Source organism: Lotus japonicus, chromosome 5 (assembly GCF_012489685.1).
Source record: "Lotus japonicus ecotype B-129 chromosome 5, LjGifu_v1.2".
Classification (NCBI taxonomy): Eukaryota; Viridiplantae; Streptophyta; class Magnoliopsida; order Fabales; family Fabaceae; genus Lotus; species Lotus japonicus.
In genome coordinates this window covers 64,675,279-64,694,882 of record NC_080045.1, presented here as the reverse complement: position 1 = coordinate 64,694,882, position 19,604 = coordinate 64,675,279, and the positions used below count along the sequence as shown (strand labels likewise).

The 19,604-nt window shown below is 36.8% G+C and overlaps 2 protein-coding genes across 3 annotated transcripts; one reads left to right on the top strand and one right to left on the bottom strand.

Moving 5' to 3' along the window:
* Nucleotides 1-1,818: 1,818 nt before the first annotated feature.
* LOC130720670 (type I inositol polyphosphate 5-phosphatase 12) lies at nucleotides 1,819-8,264 on the bottom strand. 2 transcript variants are annotated; one of them, XM_057571347.1, is made up of 10 exons: nucleotides 7,111-8,264; nucleotides 6,093-6,909; nucleotides 5,847-5,971; nucleotides 5,644-5,728; nucleotides 4,752-4,917; nucleotides 4,609-4,649; nucleotides 4,250-4,517; nucleotides 3,919-4,042; nucleotides 3,468-3,828; nucleotides 1,819-2,522 (listed from the first exon to the last, which is right to left on the bottom strand). In XM_057571347.1, exons 1-10 carry the CDS (start codon nucleotides 8,106-8,108, stop codon nucleotides 2,244-2,246), a joined length of 3,264 nt encoding a protein of 1,087 aa, XP_057427330.1. In that variant the 5' UTR covers nucleotides 8,109-8,264; the 3' UTR covers nucleotides 1,819-2,243. The 2 variants fall into 2 exon arrangements, with proteins under 2 accessions (XP_057427330.1, XP_057427329.1); XM_057571346.1 differs by having other exon boundaries at nucleotides 4,609-4,917.
* A 1,767-nt stretch (nucleotides 8,265-10,031) lies between these two features.
* On the top strand, nucleotides 10,032-13,835 carry LOC130717513 (multicopper oxidase LPR2-like). Its single transcript, XM_057567760.1, has 3 exons — nucleotides 10,032-10,411; nucleotides 11,860-13,329; nucleotides 13,419-13,835. The coding sequence occupies exons 1-3, from the start codon at nucleotides 10,184-10,186 to the stop codon at nucleotides 13,470-13,472; spliced, it is 1,752 nt and encodes a 583-aa protein (XP_057423743.1). The 5' UTR covers nucleotides 10,032-10,183; the 3' UTR covers nucleotides 13,473-13,835.
* The last annotated feature ends 5,769 nt before the right edge of the window (nucleotides 13,836-19,604 follow it).

The window sequence follows — 19,604 nt, the reverse complement described above, 5'->3', positions numbered from 1 at the left end:
TCCGACGCAAACCTCGACCAGGGGAATTGAGTTTGGTGCCCCATCCCTTAGGCTTTGCACCACACTTTATTAAATACGGAATTTAAAGTTCCGTATCAATACGGAAAATAAAATTCCGTATCTGTTTTAGTATATAATGAGTGGTTGAAAATGTGACACGCATGCTTAAATACAGTACGGAATTTTAAGTTCCGTATTCAATAGGGAGAATACGGAATTTTAAATTCCGTATTTGATAAAGTGGGGTGCCAAGCCCCATAGGTGGGGTGCCAAACCCAACTCCCCTCCACCAGATACACCGTGAGAAAATCTACTCCATCTTAACCCACCTTGGTACCTTACACAATACACAGTGACCATTCCATCTTCCCCAACTATGTCTATGTCGGCAACAACAGCTACCCATCAACACCACTCAACCACCCAAGCTGCACCCTATCCCCTAACGAGCAACCACTCCACTTCCTCCATTGACAGCCACCGCCACTCTCTCCACTCACCAAGAGCATGCGACCAATCAGTAAATCACCATAGCCCTCTATTGCGCCCATTAAGGGGCAATTGTTTTAGTTTTCAATTTTGCCACTTTATTTAGTAGATGCCATTAACATTGACCAGATTGAATCAAAAATTCTTTGGGAATGGAAACCTTAGCACTCGTGATTCAATGCAAAGTACTACTAAAAGGGCCGACAAAACAATGTCCAATTTATCATCAATCTTTGATCATATGCAGGATCCTAAAACTAAAAGGGGAAAGATGCAGGATCATATGCTTCTCCTATCCTTTGCAAAATTTTCATGTTTAAAGAATTTTAAGTGAATTGAAAAGAATAAATTTTAAATTTATCAAATAGCTTCTACCTTAAAAGTAGCTTTGAAGTTTTGAAAAATGAAAATCACCAAACAACTTCTATCTTTTTTCTAAAGCTCTTGTTTTAGACTTTAACTTAAAAGTAGCTTTTAAGTCCAAAATAAGTCGGGCCAAACGCTACCTAACTCCCTCTATTGTTAAAATACCTTTTGAATTTGAGTTCATGCAGTGATATTATAAAACAGTAGTATTTCATTATTTTTGAATAATGTTGAAGGTATAAATAGTGAGATCAATGAATTTTGAAATTATATTTTAATCTTACGTTTTCTTGAATGTAATTTTAGTTATAAATTCTAACTAAGATGAGAAATGAATGTGTCTATATTTTTTTCACTAGATGCCATTGATGCTCTTGGGTTACGCTCTAGTTGTATTTGACAGTAAACAAGGAAACTCAAAATTACTTCAAATATAAGAGCTTGTTTGGATGGAATAACATGCATCATAACATGTATCATCTTAGTTGGTCATTTTTGTCTAGTAAAAATATATTTTCAGAAATTAAAAATGTGTTTAATAAGTGACTGGTTATAGAAATATTTGTTAAGAAAAAATATGTAACGAAAAAAGTGTGTTTAACATTACTTGTTATTTACAAAGTTACTCATTTTCAGAATCACTTTTATATCATATTATGTATGTTTTAGTCATTTTACCTCAAAAAGTGATTTCATTTTATTTTATCCAAACTACATTCATTTTTAAAAACTTACTATTACACCTCATTCTCAAACACAACTTCATCCTTTTAAATCTAATTCTATCAAACATAATTTTATCCAACGGACCCATTTGATATTTTTCTGTCACGCTTTAAGAAAATTCCACCTTCTGTTATAGGATGTATCAGAATCTCCCTTAAAATTAGATGAAAACCCCAAGGTCAATACTATTTTGCCAACCAGGCGATGATGTACCACAGAACTCTACATAAAGCAGAATATAAACTCGTCTAACATTAAACTGATAACACATGCAGTAAATTACATTGACTTCAAACACTCATCAGAAAAAACTTTCAAGTCAAGTGAAGACAAGACAAGAAAAACCGTGTAGTTTCTAAAACTAGAAGAGAACTGAATGTAATTTAATTAACAGTTCAGGGAAAACAGTAGCAAGAATAACCATTACTGGTAAAATAGGCATCTGTTAGTTAAAAAGATTACGACAACACCTAACCTGTCCTGACAATTATAACAGAAAAGTGTTCTTGGATGTTCAGCCACAATTTAAACAATGCCTCTTACATTGTTGTGTATCTGAGTCATTGGCATTCCCCTCCTTCCATTCAGGCAAACTTTGGAATGCAAAGACATCATCAACCAGATAAGTGGAACTACTAAATTTTTCAAACTAATTTATGTAGTTAGCTTACTTGATTTCTTCTAGCACTGTTGGATTTTGAGTCAGTTCGAACTGGCTTTGCTGTGAAGCAATGGCGCGCATGAATTTTGTGACTGTGAGTTTCGACCGAGGAACTGCCTTGGACATGAACAACCAAAATCACTTCCTTATCTCGAGTGTCTTCACTCCACCAGTTCTGTGGTATGCCATCTACTAATTCTTCTGATGTATGAACATCTTCATGGCGTATTGAAACCTCTACATCTTGCTCAGGATTAATTATGCCGGAAGAAGGCGTGACCTGATTTAGAGACATTTTAAAAAGGCATGATTATAGGTAAAATCCTGGAAGTTCAGATAAGTCTATGATTCCTAAAAGCCAAGTCCCAACCCTCAATAAGAAAAATCTTGTTTTGTGCTCCCTCCTCCCCACTCTTAATACACATCGCATTTACAAGCAGAGGCGGAAAAAGGCTTCCTAACAATTTACATGATATATCACAAAGAAGTGAAAGAACATGGTATATTTAAAGGCAAAAACTAGTAAGTTTTAATCCAACTATCTAAATAAAAAACCTCTTTTATTTGAAAAGCTGTAACAATCCTGATTCATTCATGTACATCATAACGGCAACAACACTCATACACCATTTTTTTCTCTATCTATTTCTTCATGTCACATCTATTACTTTTCCCTCTTCTCTTTCTATATTTAGGTGTCTCCTCCGAAAAAAATGGTACACGAATTTTTATTCAAGTGGTAATTAATTACAAATGTCAAATTATTCTCAAAAAACTAAATGATTCATATTTATTGAGCACTAAATGAAACAGATCTGGTCATCACCCGCATGGTCACATCACTAAACCATTCATGCTCTTCACCAAACAACTTAAACCAAATGAATTCATACTTATTGAGCACTACATGTCAAGTTAACCAGATCTTATTGAGCACTTCATAAAATGAATGGTTTTATTGATTACATTCACAAAAGGAAATAAAAATACTCTGCAATTTCAACAACAAGTCATTTTGTTTCCAGTTATAGAAAATGCATGTGAAAAATCATGCACCATGTCAATTTTAGGTTTAAAATTATAACACTGTACAGACATTGAATTATCTGTTAGTAATACTTTTGATATAAACATGATCTGTAGTAGGACCTGCATTAAACAAATATTCCCAGCAAACTCTGCAAATTCCAAAATAACTTTAATATTCAAGTAAAAGATACAGTACCTCAAGCCATCTAGGAAAGCCGAAGGCACCTCTTGGGCTATAATCAGGTGATTGTCCATCATTCTTGACTATAGACTGGCCTTCACAAGTGATCTTATATACAGCCTTATCCTTAGAACTTCTGTTTGTAATAAGCAAAAATGACACCTCGTGGTTTTGAAGGACTAAATTATCCGGGATGACCGTAAATTCTGGAACATAAGCTAATTCTTCAAGCATAGATCGGATTTTCTCATTTGATGTCATAATTTCCCCAAACTCCTTTCTCCTTATTGATCTATCAGCATGAGAAATGTTCACATTGAATTTACATCGAACAGGTTTGTGATCACTGTCAGTCACATCCATGCAAGCATCATACCTGTTGAATGGTTTCAATGATGACAAACTGCAGCCAATAGGAAAAACAGAGAATAAAAAACAATTGTGAGTTTGTGACCATAGAACATACTGCAAAATTGATGAGACAACAGGGCAGTCTAAATTGCAGTCAGAAACTGCAGCAGGCCGAGTATCACGATATATTATTCTGTCACACCAGGCAGGAATTCTCTTTTTCTCTCCAGAATCATACCCTGAAAGAATATATGACATCAGACCACATTAAATACTCATGCACAATACTAGCCATTGTGATCAGGCAGAAAACTGTTAAAACCACATTGAATCTTCCATGTTCAATGAGTTGCAAATTTTTAATCATTAGACAGTGAGAAACCAAATTTGAATCAATTTCTAGAAACTAGGCATCAAAAGTAGCACTTGATGCGCCAGATATTTACCTCCTAAACCTGGTTGGTGCCTCTCAAACTTATATGTTGGAGGAAATTTGATGAGTGCCTCCCGCATTCCCTGGAAAACTTTTCCAGATTTCATCTCCGCCCTGAGCTGATCCTTTTCTCTAAGCCAATCAAAGCATCTTTGAGAAACAAAGTCCCTCGCTTCGTCATAAGATATACCGAAAAGTCGATAGTTGAAATCACCAAAAAACACCACCATATCTGCATCAGATAACTCGGGCTTTACTTCTTCGGAGCTGTTTCCCATAGCCTATGACATAATGAAGGTCAAATAACTGTTATGATAATGATATCTATAGAAAGACATGTAGAAAACCAAGAGCTGTAAGCATAAGACTCACATTTGTACCACGAACCATATGAGAAGCAGTAGCGACTCCAGCTGTAACAGAGAGGACCAATGGCAAGCCAGAAGAGTAAAGTAGCCAAAATAAATATGTGGAGAAGGCAAGAGAGCAAAGCAAGAACAGGTATGGTATCATACCGGCTGCGTTATTAAGTAGGTTGGATGATCGGCTGAAGACCATATTTCGATAAATGTGATCAAAATCAGCATTTCGCCTATTAACTGCTTCCAGATGTGCAGCCAAGTGACAATTCACAAAGCACATTATCCTGTCATAGACTCTGATTCTCAAACCCACCCCTCCCTGCTTGATCAATGTTTGCCATGTACGTGTTAATTTCAACAAAGAGACGGTCAAAAGAGTTTATTAGTGCATTCTTTTTATTTTCTTCTCAACATAGTGTTTGCACAACTAACATCAACATGACTGACTATTGCTATAACGATATCTGAACCCACAATAAAAGCATCATAGATTTAGCCCCAAAAGAATAAAAAAGTCTCATTTAAATCATATTTACATCCAAACAAAGAATTTTAAAAGGACCACAAAGGAGGGTAATTTATTATTCCAATAAAAATTATTAAAACAAAATTGAAAAAGTATTCCTTCCTAATCACAAAATGAAAACAATGTTCTTCCATGACCATTCTTTTCATATGTATATCCCCCCCCCCCCCCCTCATCATTGATTTTTCCTGGTTAAAATTGTAATCCAGCAGGCCTAGCTTTCTTATTCATTTCTTGTTTACTGAGCTGACAAAATAGTATGATTTAGTAAGGTATTTACATCACACTTAATAACAGCAGTATAAAATTTGAAATACGCCCAGTTTCTCAACCATTAACGAGCTATGGAGGAATTAGATCGGACTAATTGGATGAAATTTCACAATTGAGTTTCAAGGGTAACCGAAACAACTAGTGAATATACATGGCACAAAATCAAGAAAGAAAGGAATTATTAGTTTTTAACCAATTGAACTTCATTGTAACAAGAATTAAGTGGTAAGGGAAATTGATACAAACCTTATTACCAATTGCACGTCCAAAACCACATGGGACTGCACCAGCATCAATGTCACCAACATGTTTCCTAAGATTCTTTCTTACCCTAATGGAGTAATGTCAACTTATAATATAAGAACGGAAACAATATTAAAGATAGAAATCCAAAGTATATAATCGGGAGATCTAAGATGCCTTACACTAATTGGGTTACAATCACTCACCAAAGAGAAATAAGCAAGCCAGCAAGCTGCCTAGAACCCATTCGCTCGAAAGCTTTTCCTTCTTCTAAGGCCTTTCCAATTGTATCAAGCCACCACTGCCCCATTGCACTTCCTTCAAGACCTACCTACAATTACGATATAGGCAGTAAATGCATGGGCACAATACACACTGAGAATCACATGTAGGATTCGATTATCAAATAATCATGATTCTCAGTAATTAGAAATGTATGGTAACTGACATACAGTTTCTTTTGCTGCAGACATTGCAAGAAAACCAGCACCCATCTCCACTTCTTGCAAACCAATCACAACAATGCCTACATCTGATACAATGGAACCCAACCAAGACAGAAGTGAATCTTGGGAAGCTCTACCTTGGCCGACATTCCATGTGCCAATCAAAATTCTGATATTGTGTCGTCTTGTATAATTAAGTTCCTTTGCGGCCAGCTCTGATCTTATTATGCTGTCAACTGGACCTGGAGACGCAATATTCCATCCACGTATGCCACCATGAGTAGCCAAGCTAAAAACACAGCCATTGCCAACAGCCAATTTAATCACAGGACTATTATGAGCAACCCATCCTGCAATTATATTGCCTTCTAAGTCCAATATTTGGATAACACCACTGACATAGCCTACATACATCCGTGTTCCAAAAGCGCAGAAGCATTGAACAGCGCAGGGATGGCGATTAAAATCTTGCAAACGCGTCCCACTTCCATCCCACTGCACAAGTAAGCCGTTTGTACAACCACTCCAAATCATTCCATCACTTGTCTGAACAATAGCTTCTGTTCTTTTAGTATCTTCAACAAATGCCCCAGCTCCTTTCGTCGCAACTCGCCGGACAGCGTCTGCAGCTCCCATGATAGCATTACGTGACCTCTGCAGAAAGCTAGTGCTCTGGGATTTCTCCTTTTTTGAGGTCGAAACAAACTTTACCTTCATTTCATCTTCCACTGCTTGATCCTGCTGCACCGATGACATGTCTACTCGATTCTCAACCTGACCATCAACGTTAAATACTTTCAAAAGTTCCTTCGTACGGGCATCCCTATAAAATGGTCAATCCTTAAGTTATTCAAATTCATATATATAAGGTAGCTAGTACAAGGCAAGAAAAGGCAACACAAAATTTGTATAAATATACATTACTTGTTCACTTGTCAGAGAAATTTTCACAAGCACCATATCCACACATTAATAAATACTTATAATGCGAGAACAGAACCGAACAGAACAGAAGCATATATACCATAGCGAAAAGGATAATGGCCCAGCACACCAGACTCGGCCTCGAATATGATCAGACACCAAACACTTAACCTCTTGAGAAGATATACTGCAGACACCATTAACAGTAACTTGACTTCTGAGGTCAATGAATGACCTCTCTACAAGTAAAGCTGCCATGTGCCTTTCTGCTGGAGACAATGAAAGAGATTTCTCCACAGATTCCCAGGGCCAGATCTTAAGAACACCGCCTTCGGAACCCGACCAGAGATCGCCATAGGCACTAATGACCATGGCAAGAACAGGACCTCTATGAGCCTGCCAAGACAAACCTTCCTTGAATGGAGTACAAAATTCTTGATCCATTTTCCATGACCTAATCTTCCCATCTTTATGCCCACTCCAGATCAACCTGCTCCCATTGTCAACTGTCAAACAATAGGTAGGCGAGGTATCCGCCGATTCATAAAACGGTGCAGCGTCCTCGTCGCCGCGCCTCACCCTCCCACCGAGACCGCAACCGTGATCATACACATTCTGAAACTCCCATACCCTAACCCCAGTTTCCTGCCCAGCCCACAACTGCGTCTCCGTACAAGCAATGTTCCTGAGAAACTTCCCCACCTGAGTCTCCCTCAACGGATGAGGGCGTAACTCAAGACACGGCGGCCGTCCGGGATGAACAGCCGCTCTAATCGGCGCCTTGAAAATGCCGGTTCCGCCGCCGCTGCCGATAAACTCCTGCAACGGCTGATACTGGGAGAGATTATCATCAGCATTGGCAGCGAGATTTGAAGAGGAAGGAGGGTAAAAGTCGTCGTCGTCATCGGAGTCAGAGTCGTAGAAGGAATCGACAATGGTGTGAGAGATTCGGCTATCGTCGAGGCTGTGATTGCGGACTTGGTGATGGCGTTTGTGCGTGGAGGTGCCGCGGAGTTGTTGGCTGTAGGAATGGGCTTTGCGGTGCGGTGGGAGGGAGTTGAGGCCGGACAACTCCTTGTCCTTGTCATCGTCGTCCATGGTGGTTGGATTTGAAAATGGAAATGGAGAATGGAGAGAATGGAGTTGAAGTTGCAGAAGAGAAGAGAGAGTATATGAAGAATGGTGGAAAGAGTCTAAAGGGGTTGGCGAGAGAGAGGGAAGGACGTAAGAATGAAGAGCGGGAAGTAAGGCGGGGCATGCTGGAAGCTTACGGACAGGAATTCTTTCAATTCCTTCCTTTATACTATGACTTTTTTTTTGAATTTTTAATACTTTTATCTTAATGGTAAGTTTGATAAAAGGAATATTGTTTGGATGTGTAATATTAGTTGAAAACATTTTTTAAATGTGTGTAATTACTAATAAAATGTATGTATTAGACACTGCGCTCGGTTCAACAATCTGTAAACCTTGTTTTGACTTTAACAAGAAGTTTCGAGGAAGGGATGTCTGCCGATCGAGGAAATGGGAGATAGAAAATGTGATGGAGAAAGAGAGAGAGAGAGATCGACAACGAAGGTTGGAACCATTGCGGTTCTTGTGAGCGACGACTTCTTGGAGGCGATATGAAGTGAGGTTATGGGCGAGGAGAGACGGTTAATGCAACAAAGAGTGTCACTGCCATGGTTAGTAGCTAGCTTTAAAGGTGATGGTTTACTGGCAAAAGGGTGGAGGAGGACAAGAGTGTTTGTGAAGACTTTCTAGACCACAATAGTGGGGGCCGCACCACGACACGGTAACGCAATGAGGTGTGCGACAGAGACGCAACAAGGGCTTGTGGAGGTGGTGGTCTTGAAGGTCATAAAGATGGGGTTTTAATGGAATTTCATATTAGGTGATGATTTTAAATTCAACATTAATCACCCTCATCTAATCTCTTAATTTGCTTTAATAGTTTTCTTTAATATTTTCCCTTGCATGATTAAAATTAAACCCGCCCACTCTTTGATTGCCTAAACAAGGAAAATGTTTGATACACACCCCTAAACAATGAACTTCATCTGAAATCATACATTCATGCCTTAGTCCTCGAGTACAATAGCTAAGATGTATCAATTATACTACTTTTGTAATATATAGTGCACTTATTTTTTTGAGTTTAATGGATATGCACTGACAGTGTAAAATAGTTTTACATAGACATCTAATTGAATTCCGCCAAATCAGAAAATATATTATTCTTTTAATTAAAATCAAAGTCAAATGTAATTATCTCTCATATGTGGCATGCTTTGATTGGATGACTGTGTAAAATTATTTTACACTGTCAGTGCATATCCATTAAACTCTATTCTTTTACGTAAGTTTGAAATGCATCATATTTTTTCCCTGTTACAAGACTAAATTTAAACGATTGACTTTAAATAATTTTCCACATTTTTAACTTCACCTAGCTATTATTTCCTTGTAAACAATTAGAATGTGGTTTTTTAAATATATTCACTCCACACTATTGGTCAGTGTAATTATAGTGAGTGTTAGCATAATTTTTTTGAAACTGAGTGTTAGCATAATTAAAGGGATAGATTAGAAGTTTATAAAGAAAATAACTTATGATTTCTATGAGAATCAATATTTATTTCTTTAAAAGTTTCATATTTGATGTATCTCTATAATTAAGTTAATACTTATTTCACTCATTTACTCATGGTATCTTCTTTTTAATTTCCGTAATCATCACAAATCATAATTTTATTTTTTCAATGTGTATTAATTCATTCAAACCTCATTTTCTCTTCTATTTTATTTTCATCTATTTTTTATCACATTATTTATTATATGTTAGTATATGTCTATGGTACGTTTGGAAGTGTAAACAAATTCATGCCTCTTTTAATCCGATGTCTCTTTGTGTGCGGTTTGATATGAGGTGTCAATATTCTTTTTATTTTTCCTTTTATCTTGGACTTGAGCTGTGAGATGTGGTCCATAAGAATTACATACACAACGCAGAATCTCCACCATTAAAACACTAACCCATTATTGACCAATCTTCGTCCCAAACTCCCACACACACCCTATTGTTCTTGTCTCTCCCTATATATAATCCACTACTTTCCCTTCTATCTGAAACCCCTGATTTTTTATTTTGAAGGTAGCCACTAGCCACAGCCATGGAGAGAGCAACATTGCTCCTCAAACTACTCCCTCTAATTCTATCTCTTCTAAATGCTCTTCTTACCTCCTCCTTAGCTGCTTCAGAAGATAAACTGTTAGATGCATCCAAGTTGGAGATGTTTGTGGATGAGCTTCCTCATATACCCAAAATCCTTGGCTACAAGGTTTCCAATGGCGTCCCCGAATCAAAGTCTCTCAAGATTGGCATGTTCAAGAAGAAATGGGTATGTTTGTTTTCTTCCTTCTTTGTTCTTATCGATAATTCCCAGGATGACAACAACACATGAGTCTATGAGACAATTTTCTTTCTTTTTTGGGCTTTTCCTCGCTGATTGTGTGGTAGTGTGTGACATACATATACTTTGGATAAATGTTTCTATTTCCCATGATAATATCTTTTAGTATTGTAACATTATTTTCAATAAATTTATTAATTTGTAAAAGTAAATGCTAAGCTTATTTCAGTGATCAACTAGTTCAATTTTTTTACAAATTTCTATTAATTTATCTACATAATATCTTCATATGCGTTATCCAGATTCAGATTTCAGAGATTACTGATACTAGAACAAAACAAACATAAAACGACACTGTCCTAAACCAAACAAACAGAGCACGAGATTATTTGGTGAAGGTAGAAAGTACTTAATTTACCAAGTTATTGTATCTCTCATACAATACTCTCTGATCTCCTCTTTCAAATATTCCAAATCTCTACCAATTTTTTGCTCAAACCATCACTCACTAAATTTACTCACACAAAACGACACTTGTAACGACTCGGAACATGAGTTTCTAGACATAAATTTAGTTTGGCTTTTTCTGATGAACTTGATTATATTGTACTTTCATCCTATAGCTAGCCTGTGATTTTAGGATAGCATGAAATTTCACTTTCATTGAGAGCACAACACAATCTGTTAAAAAAGTTGTTTTTTTAACTTGTTTTTAATATTTAAGTCACTTATTTTTACTTTCATTTAGGATAACATGAAATTTCACTTAAATTATCTGCATAGCCATGTGAAACTGTCTAATTACCTACCCAATGCCAGTGTGTAAAGGGTGCACTAGCCTGACTGTGATGCTCAACTAATGGTAAATCCTTCCACACTATAATCTAATTGTGGCCCTCCACTAATGCCAAATATTTCAAAGGTCTCATTAATGATGCATTTACATTATTGGTACCGAAGTTTCACATGGCGTATTTGTTATCTATTGGCTTAGAGGAAAAAAGTTGAATTGTCGTATGGAATAACTTTATCATCAATTCTGTTAAGATATGCTCTATGATTAAGCAATAAAAGTACAGCAATGTTTCAAATAAAATGTAAATATCTGATACTTATTCAATTTTAGTGGACCTCATATGCTCTGCTCTGAAGATTATCAATAGTATATGATTAAGCAAAGAATTAGTTCCCTGAACTTTCAAAGTGTCATCCACTCTTTCCATGACATTGATAACGCACTCTCCTCTATAATATTCTTCTCGCCGACGCACTTTATATATAGCAACATGAATTTATTAGATTTCATATAATATTTATTTGACTTTCCAAAACTCAAAACAACATCGTACATGCAAATTTTATTGCATAAAAAATTAAGAAATATCATAATTTAGTAGTTTGATATATGTGGACCATTTTAACCTTCTCTTTTACAGAAATTCCACAGGGATCTCCCTCCAACAACGGTTTACGCTTACGGATTATCCAAACGCACAGCATCAGTACCTGGTCCCACCATCGAGGCCCACTACAGAGTTGGGACCCACGTGACGTGGCAAAACCATCTCCCTCCAAAACACATTCTCCCATGGGACCCATCTATCCCCGTCGCCTCACCCAACACCTCCGGCGGCATCCCCACGGTGGTTCACCTCCACGGCGGGATCCACGAGCCCGAAAGCGACGGAAACGCGAACTCATGGTTCACCGCACAGTTCAAAAAGAGAGGACCCACCTGGACCAAGAAGACCTATCACTATCCAAACAACCAACAACCAGGAAATCTATGGTACCACGACCACGCCATGGGGTTGACCCGGGTCAACCTCCTCGCCGGGTTAATCGGAGCCTACATCATCCGCCACCCTGCCGTCGAATCCCCGCTTGGATTACCCTCCGGCGACGAGCTAGATCGGCCGTTGGTCTTGTTCGATCGCAGCTTCCGGAGCGACGGTTCGATCTACATGAACTCCACCGGAAACAACCCTTCTATCCACCCGCAGTGGCAGCCGGAGTATTTCGGCGACGCCATCATCGTCAACGGCAAAGCCTGGCCACGCCTCACCGTTCGCCGCCGTAGATACAGATTCCGCATCATCAACGCTAGCAACGCGAGATTCTTCAGACTCTTCTTCACCAACGGTCTGAGATTCATACACGTGGCATCTGATTCCGCTTACATCGAGAAACCGATCACCACCAATGAAACCTTACTGGGGCCATCTGAGATCACTGATGTTATTGTTGACTTTTCAGAGTCAAAGAGCAATGTAGCTATTCTGGCCAACGATGCAGCGTATCCTTACCCTTCCGGTGATCCCACTGATGAATTTACCGGTAAGGTTATGAAGTTTACCATCTTACCCGGTAAGCAGGTTGACACGTCACGGATTCCGAAAAAACTGTTGAGTTACCCTGGTGTGGATTTAACCGATTTATCATCCGGTGTGTCGCGTACACGGTACATTGCTATGTATGAGTACGCGAGCAGCGAGGATGAGCCGACTCACTTGTACATGAATGGGAAACCGTACGATGCGCCGGTTACGGAGACTCCGAAGGAGGGGTCCACTGAGGTGTGGAATGTGATAAACTTGACGGATGATAATCACCCACTTCACATTCATTTGGGTTTGTTCAAGGTGTTGGATCAGACGAAGGTGGTTAATTTGGATGAGTTTAAGGATTGCATGGTGAAAATCAACGATGCGATTAAGTGCCACGTGGGTGAGTATGCACGAGGGGAGAAGGTGGAGGTGCCAGGTCATGAGAAAGGGTGGAAGAATGTGTTCAAGATGAGACCAGGGTTCGTGACGAGGATTGTGGTGAGATTTGGTTACATACATACCAATGCATCGTATGAGTTTGATGCAACCGCAGAGCCTGGCTATGTGTATCATTGTCATGTACGTACATATACTTTTTTTTATTTGCATTTTATTTTTATTTTTATAAACCACTACTAATTAATCATAAGATTCATATCTATATGCAGGTATTGGACCATGAAGACAATGCCATGATGAGACCCTTCAAAATCATCAAGTGAAGTTTATCAAGGGTAGCCAAAAAAATGGTACCTTGATTGTGAATGTTGTCACTTTCTTGCAAGGAATATTAAAGGTTAGAAAGATCTTAATTAGGTGATTTATACAAAAATAAGTAGATGCGACGAAAGATTAGGAATTTGCAGAAATTTGTATACTTGATCATTGACATTTGACAGTAACGAAGGAAAGTGTGTGCTATATTGTGCTAAATAAAATGCAATGAGAATTATAGCATTGTCTTTGAGAATTCCAAGTGTTGTAGTGCGTGTTTGGATTTGAGTTTGCAAAACAGTGTTTATGTCAATGTTGGTTGGTTGTAATCTGCTGTGTTGTAATCAACATCCACAATGTCCTCCACAAAATTACATGTAATCTTTTATCTAATTCTTTGAGCGTTGTCACCACGTGCTCACATCTCTTGGCAAACCCTCTGTGATGTCTGTGTGAATTATGGTCCAATTATACTGAAGAGTTGCAAATGTGATTAAAGTTGGACTCCAGGTGGGTGCTGGCCGTATAGATATAGTCTAGTTGAATGAGTATATATGTTGCATAGATTATGTTAATAAATTTGCTGCTATTATTAATGTGGTGGGTTGGGGCTGTTTTGGGATACCCTTTGCTGGATCTGTAGCAACAATATATGGAATTGGTGGGGAAATCATGGATATCTTGGTGCTGGAACACGTGACCCATGTAGGGGAAATTCTGCATCATTTTCATTTTGCTTGAACTCCTTCCTGGGTTCTGCAACTTGAGCACCCCTTTCCCTTTGTCTGGGTTTTTTTTTTCAATTTACCTTCATGTAGTCTATTTGTATATGGGTTATAGCACCCCTTGTGGCTTGTGCTATATTTCATATACATTTTTTTGCCTTAATAAAAAGATGGTCATTTTACTGTTAAATAGGCTTATAGGAGGCTGCATTTGGTTCAAACCAGTAACCAAATTAAACTGGTTCTTCATTAGGGAATGATTTCCCTTGGAAATCTATCTTTGTGGAATTTGCAGATGCCTCCCAAAAAGAAGCATTTCCTATTTTGTTTTATCCATAACTCTCTTCCTTGCAGAACCAATCTTGTGAAGAAAGGTGTGCAAATTCCAAACTGTTGTGCTCTTTGCAGATGTGATGTGGTGGGAGTCTCAAGAACATATTTTCCTTCGGTGTAATTTGAGCATTAGAACTACTATTAATCTTAGTTGCAAGGAGTGGATCCGCGCGTTTTGTTATGATTTAGTAAAGAAGTTGCACGCCAAGTTATTTTTACTATGATTTTTTGGTCCTTGTTATTTTTACTATGATATGTGCATATCATTAGGAAATCAAAATGTAAATTTAAAAAGAAACAGATTTTCTTTAGCATAAAAAAACAGAGTAGAGAAGTCGTTGTGCTTCCATCTTTGTCAAATGGGGTACTCGAATCCTAAATTCAGGGGCAACAAGATATAACAAACAAACAAAAAGAGAAGCACCCTAGCTTGTCCTGTTGTTAGTTCCATTCCATTCCAGCGCATGCTATTTCCGTTTCGTTTAATTAAAATTGCTGTGCTTATAAATAAATAAAAACAAACAAAGAAAAGGAAACTATCACAACATTCCCACACTGAGAGTGCATGTCACACAATATCAACATTTCAACACTAACTGCAGGGAAAGCTCTATCCAATATCTTGCAAACCATTTTGAACTAGTCTCAGCAAGAAGGTCAACAGGCCTTTTGGCTTCTCTAAAAAAATCACAACTTTGAAGTACTTTCACACCTTAAATCCACTCTACATCCAGAATGAAATAGAAATACACGAGAGGAAGAAATTTAATAGAATATGAAAAAAGTAAAAAGAAAAAATGAGTGAAAATCAAATAAAAGAAAATATGAGTGTGAATGTAATAATTCTAATTGGTGATACCGCGTGAATGTGTTGTATCATTTGAAAGCTGAATGTATCTAAAGAGTCAAATAATGTCAATGATATATACGGTACAAATTAAATTTCCTCAACCCCCAACTCCCCTAGAAATTAAACAGGATGGTGGGACTTAAATTATGATTGATTAAACAGCAAAAATAAAACTATGCATGATCGATGGTGGGACTTGATAAGTTGATTTAGTCCTCAAGGATGTTTACTTCTACAGCATTAGAGTCTTCACCATCAGTTATATCATATTGTACGTTCAACTACCAAATACATGTTGAAACTGTCATTGATCAGTACGTAGGATCAAGACATCAAGTAATTAATCATCTTTAATTAGGTGAGGTATCATGAGATCTTGGCTTTTTTGTTTTTATTAAAAAAGCTCCATCAGTTGCAAAATCTTTTCAACAATTATAGCTACATTTAGAAATTTAATTAATTCTTTTTCTAGGGAACAATATGTATATATAGGGTGGAGACGTGGAGTCTTTCTCCTTTCTGAGACGAAAATGTGAAAAGATTAGTAAAAATAAGAAACATAAAGCAGAAGCATATACGTATATGTATGAATATCATTTATTAATTTTGCAGCTCATCACCAATCACTACGCCGTGTGACTTTGACCCAAGTGGTGGACTGTTTACCAATCTCCTAATGAATTAACATGCATGCATGTACTGTGCCAAAATTGTACGTACTTGTGCTCATAAATGAAATGAATGAGAAATGGGAGATGAATTGCATGTCTCTCGGTCCCAGTTGTTTTCCTACATAGTAGTCCTTTACATAAGAATGATGTTATTCAAACTTATTCAACAAGTGGATTACTGTGATTATATTCAAAATAAATGCATTGGAAATTATACTGTATAAGCATGTAATTTATCCAACACACGAACAATGTAAACCTTTTAGAATTACCCTTTCTTTGGTAGAGAATAGAGTGACAGATAATAGAGAGTAGAAAAGAGATAAATAAATTAGAGAGAAATATTATATGAGAAATAAAGTGGATTAAAAGGTTGTTTGGTATGATAAAAAGATAAGAGAGATATAGAACAGAAAATATTACTTGTTTAAAAATAATTATTTATAATCTAAAATACTTTCCGGCAGTCATAATGTAATTTCTCGGTCTCAAACTACCAATAAAAGGTGATTTGAGATTAAAAATAATTATTTTTAATATGGAATACTTTCTAACGGTCTCATGCGGGTACTGGGGTCTTAGACCGCTAGAAATGTCCCGAAAAAAAAAGAGACCGGTCCATCTCTTGCCAATTTGAAGAGATAATAAAAATGGTGGGTCCCACCACTTTTTCTCTCCTCTATCTCTCACTCACCAAACACACATGCTTCCTCATCCCTTAACTTTCTATTCCCATCTCTCACTATCAAAGTCTCCCTCTACTAAACCAAGTCTAAATGCAATATAGGTTTCCAAATAAATTCCTATAATGTTTCTGAAGTACATGGAGAAATTTGTAGAGTTAACTTTCACCTGGAATTAGAGTAGGCGAAGGAAATATGAAGTGTGGTTTTGGATTTAAGTTTGCAAAATATGGTTCAAATTAATGTGGGTTTGCAAAACTGAGTTTAAATCAATGTGAGTTTGTAGTAATGTGAATTTTGTTATGAATATTTAGATGTCCATCATAGTTAAGAGTCCATGGGTCAGGCCCACATGTATACTTGTTCAACATTCTAAACCTAATAATATAAATACAAGGGAGTCTGCACCTAGCAGAGCATCCCCATCAGACTATTTCTCATATCTCTCTTCTCCTTTCTCTCTTACTTGCTACGCTTTATTCACAACACGTTATCAGCACGATAGTCTCTTCATAATTCATAATTCATAAGTGAAAGAGTAAGTATCACTTCCAGAGTAAGTACCACATCCATGTGAAAGGTTATAATTTTACAAAAAAAAATTCTCCTTCTTCTTTCTTCTCATTCTTCTTCGAATCATTTATCTATGAGTCCAGAAGTACCATAGTACTGAGCATGAATCCTGAAGATTCATAGCCTTACAGTCCAGAAGCACTGTAATTGAATTATTTTGCATGAATCAGGAAGATTCATAGCCTTACAGTCCAGAAGCACTGTAATTGAATTATTATGCATGAATCATGAAGATTCATAGCCTTACAGTCCAGAAGTACTGTAATTGAATTATTTTGCATGAATCAGGAAGATTCATAGCCTTACAGTCCAGAAGCACTGTAATTGAATTATTATGCATGAATCAGAAGATTCATAGCCTTACAGTCCGGAAGCACTGTAGTTGAATTATTTTGAAAGAATCATGAAGATTCATAGCCTACAATCCAGAAGCATTGTAGTTTAATTATTTTGAACAAATTTATTTACATATATTTGGACTTCCTTCTTGTATCATAAAGGAATAGTTAAACAAACTTAGCCTTTTGAAATAAACAAAAGAAGAAGACTCTATAGTCTTTTGTCAATATTTATATTGTAGTTCCTGAAGAACTATATCGTTATCATTATAAATGATCAAGTTGATTTGAAAGACATGTGTCTATCATGTAAGCTACAGAAGTAGCTATATTAAGGAATGATTGAGATATTTCCTGAAGTGAATATTTCAACAAACATGGCAAAAGTTGTCATCATTTAGATCAACGCATGGTCAAATGTCCCTGAAGGACATCCAATGGCATATATGGTATTGTTTCATGAAATGAAACTTTTGTGGTGGCTCTCTAGAAGAAGCCTATGAAATTTCAAAGCAATATCTTAAAATGGATCATTGACACTCTTGAAAAGATCTATTGATCAATAATCTTATATTTTCTTTTGAATAAACAACCCCAGATGCGGTTGCAATCCTAAAAATGGTATTTGAATTAATGGTTGATGTGACCATGATAATGACTCCTCATATTGAAAGTCTTCTTGACACAATGTGGTGGTCAGACAACATGTCCTATTGACACGGTGATGAAGCGAATTGCAGTGCAATTGCTAATAATTTGTTGAGGGGGAGCATAATAATATGGTTGTGACTCACACTTAGGGGGAGAATGTTGAGAATTGAAGTGTGAGTTAGAGTCTCACATTGGCGCATGATCTCATGCTTTCTGCTCCCTTTATCTTCCCCTAAATTGGTATCAAAGTATAGAAAGATAAGGAGCAATATAAAAACTGTTGTTAGATATTGCTTGGATTGGTAGTAATCCAGACATGTAAATATGTCAAACCTATTGTGTTTTCCATGCGATGGATATGAGTTAAAGGAAATTATGAGATGTAATACTCATCTTGTGACACAATTGTCATGTACACATATTCCTTATTAATTTGAAAGTCTTGAAGGACTTTATTTACATCTAATTGATGTAACGATAAACTATGGGTTGAAAATATCAAAATCCTTGAAGGATTTAAAATGCCAGAAAATTTTACTTCAAACATTGAAGTATTATTTTGAATGATAAAGTTCTATATATGGAACAAATTGAATGTGATTGGCATGCATGACCGGTTAGACCATCCCGAGTCTTATGATGCGAAAGTATATGAATTCATATGAGTCCCCATCGAAGAACCTAAAGATTCTTCAATATAATGAATTCTTATATCTTGTTCTCATTACCAATTAATAATTGGTTAAATATATGGGTTTGAATCCCGCATACTCTTGAGTATATTAGATGCGATACATGTGCACATATTCACTCTTTTTATGGGTCATTTAAGTATTTCATAAATTTATCGATGCATCGACTAAATGACCAAATATATGTCATCAACTCTCAATATTGATAGAGTGAAAATTCCAACCTTGATCAAGTTGGTAAATGACATGATTTTGAATATCTAGTTGCACATGTTCGTATTCAAATTATCTAGCTGATTTGTTTAATTAAATGCCTCATATTTATAGCTAGACAATTACATATGAGAACAAATATCCTTATTTATGGACATGTGATATTGCAATTAGCAGCATTGACACGCATCAAGCCAACAATTCATTAGAATTCTCCCAATTGCAATCGGTTCATGGTCAGGAACCTAATATCTCTCATCTAAGAATTTTCAATGTGCGTTATATATTTTGAATCGCTCCACCACAACGCACTAAGGTGGGACCACAAGGAAAGCTGAGATTATGTAATCAATTTGAGCCAGTACCGATATATATATTTTATATCTTACTTGTTGTTTCTCAGCATTGGGG

What these genes read in the sequence shown, in the direction of transcription:
- LOC130720670 (XM_057571346.1), bottom strand. Translation starts at nt 8,108, where the DNA reads ATGGACGACGATGACAAGGACAAGGAGTTGTCCGGCCTCAACTCCCTC. An exon ending in TGTCTGCAGCAAAAGAAACT is followed by an intron (nt 5,972 to 6,092) that starts GTATGTCAGTTA and finishes TCGTAATTGTAG; the next exon opens with GTAGGTCTTGAAGGAAGTGC. An exon ending in GACGTGCAATTGGTAATAAG is followed by an intron (nt 4,918 to 5,643) that starts GTTTGTATCAAT and finishes TTGATCAAGCAG; the next exon opens with GGAGGGGTGGGTTTGAGAAT.
- LOC130717513 (XM_057567760.1), top strand. Translation starts at nt 10,184, where the DNA reads ATGGAGAGAGCAACATTGCTCCTCAAACTACTCCCTCTAATTCTATCT. An exon ending in GCATGTTCAAGAAGAAATGG is followed by an intron (nt 10,412 to 11,859) that starts GTATGTTTGTTT and finishes TCTCTTTTACAG; the next exon opens with AAATTCCACAGGGATCTCCC. An exon ending in GCTATGTGTATCATTGTCAT is followed by an intron (nt 13,330 to 13,418) that starts GTACGTACATAT and finishes ATCTATATGCAG; the next exon opens with GTATTGGACCATGAAGACAA.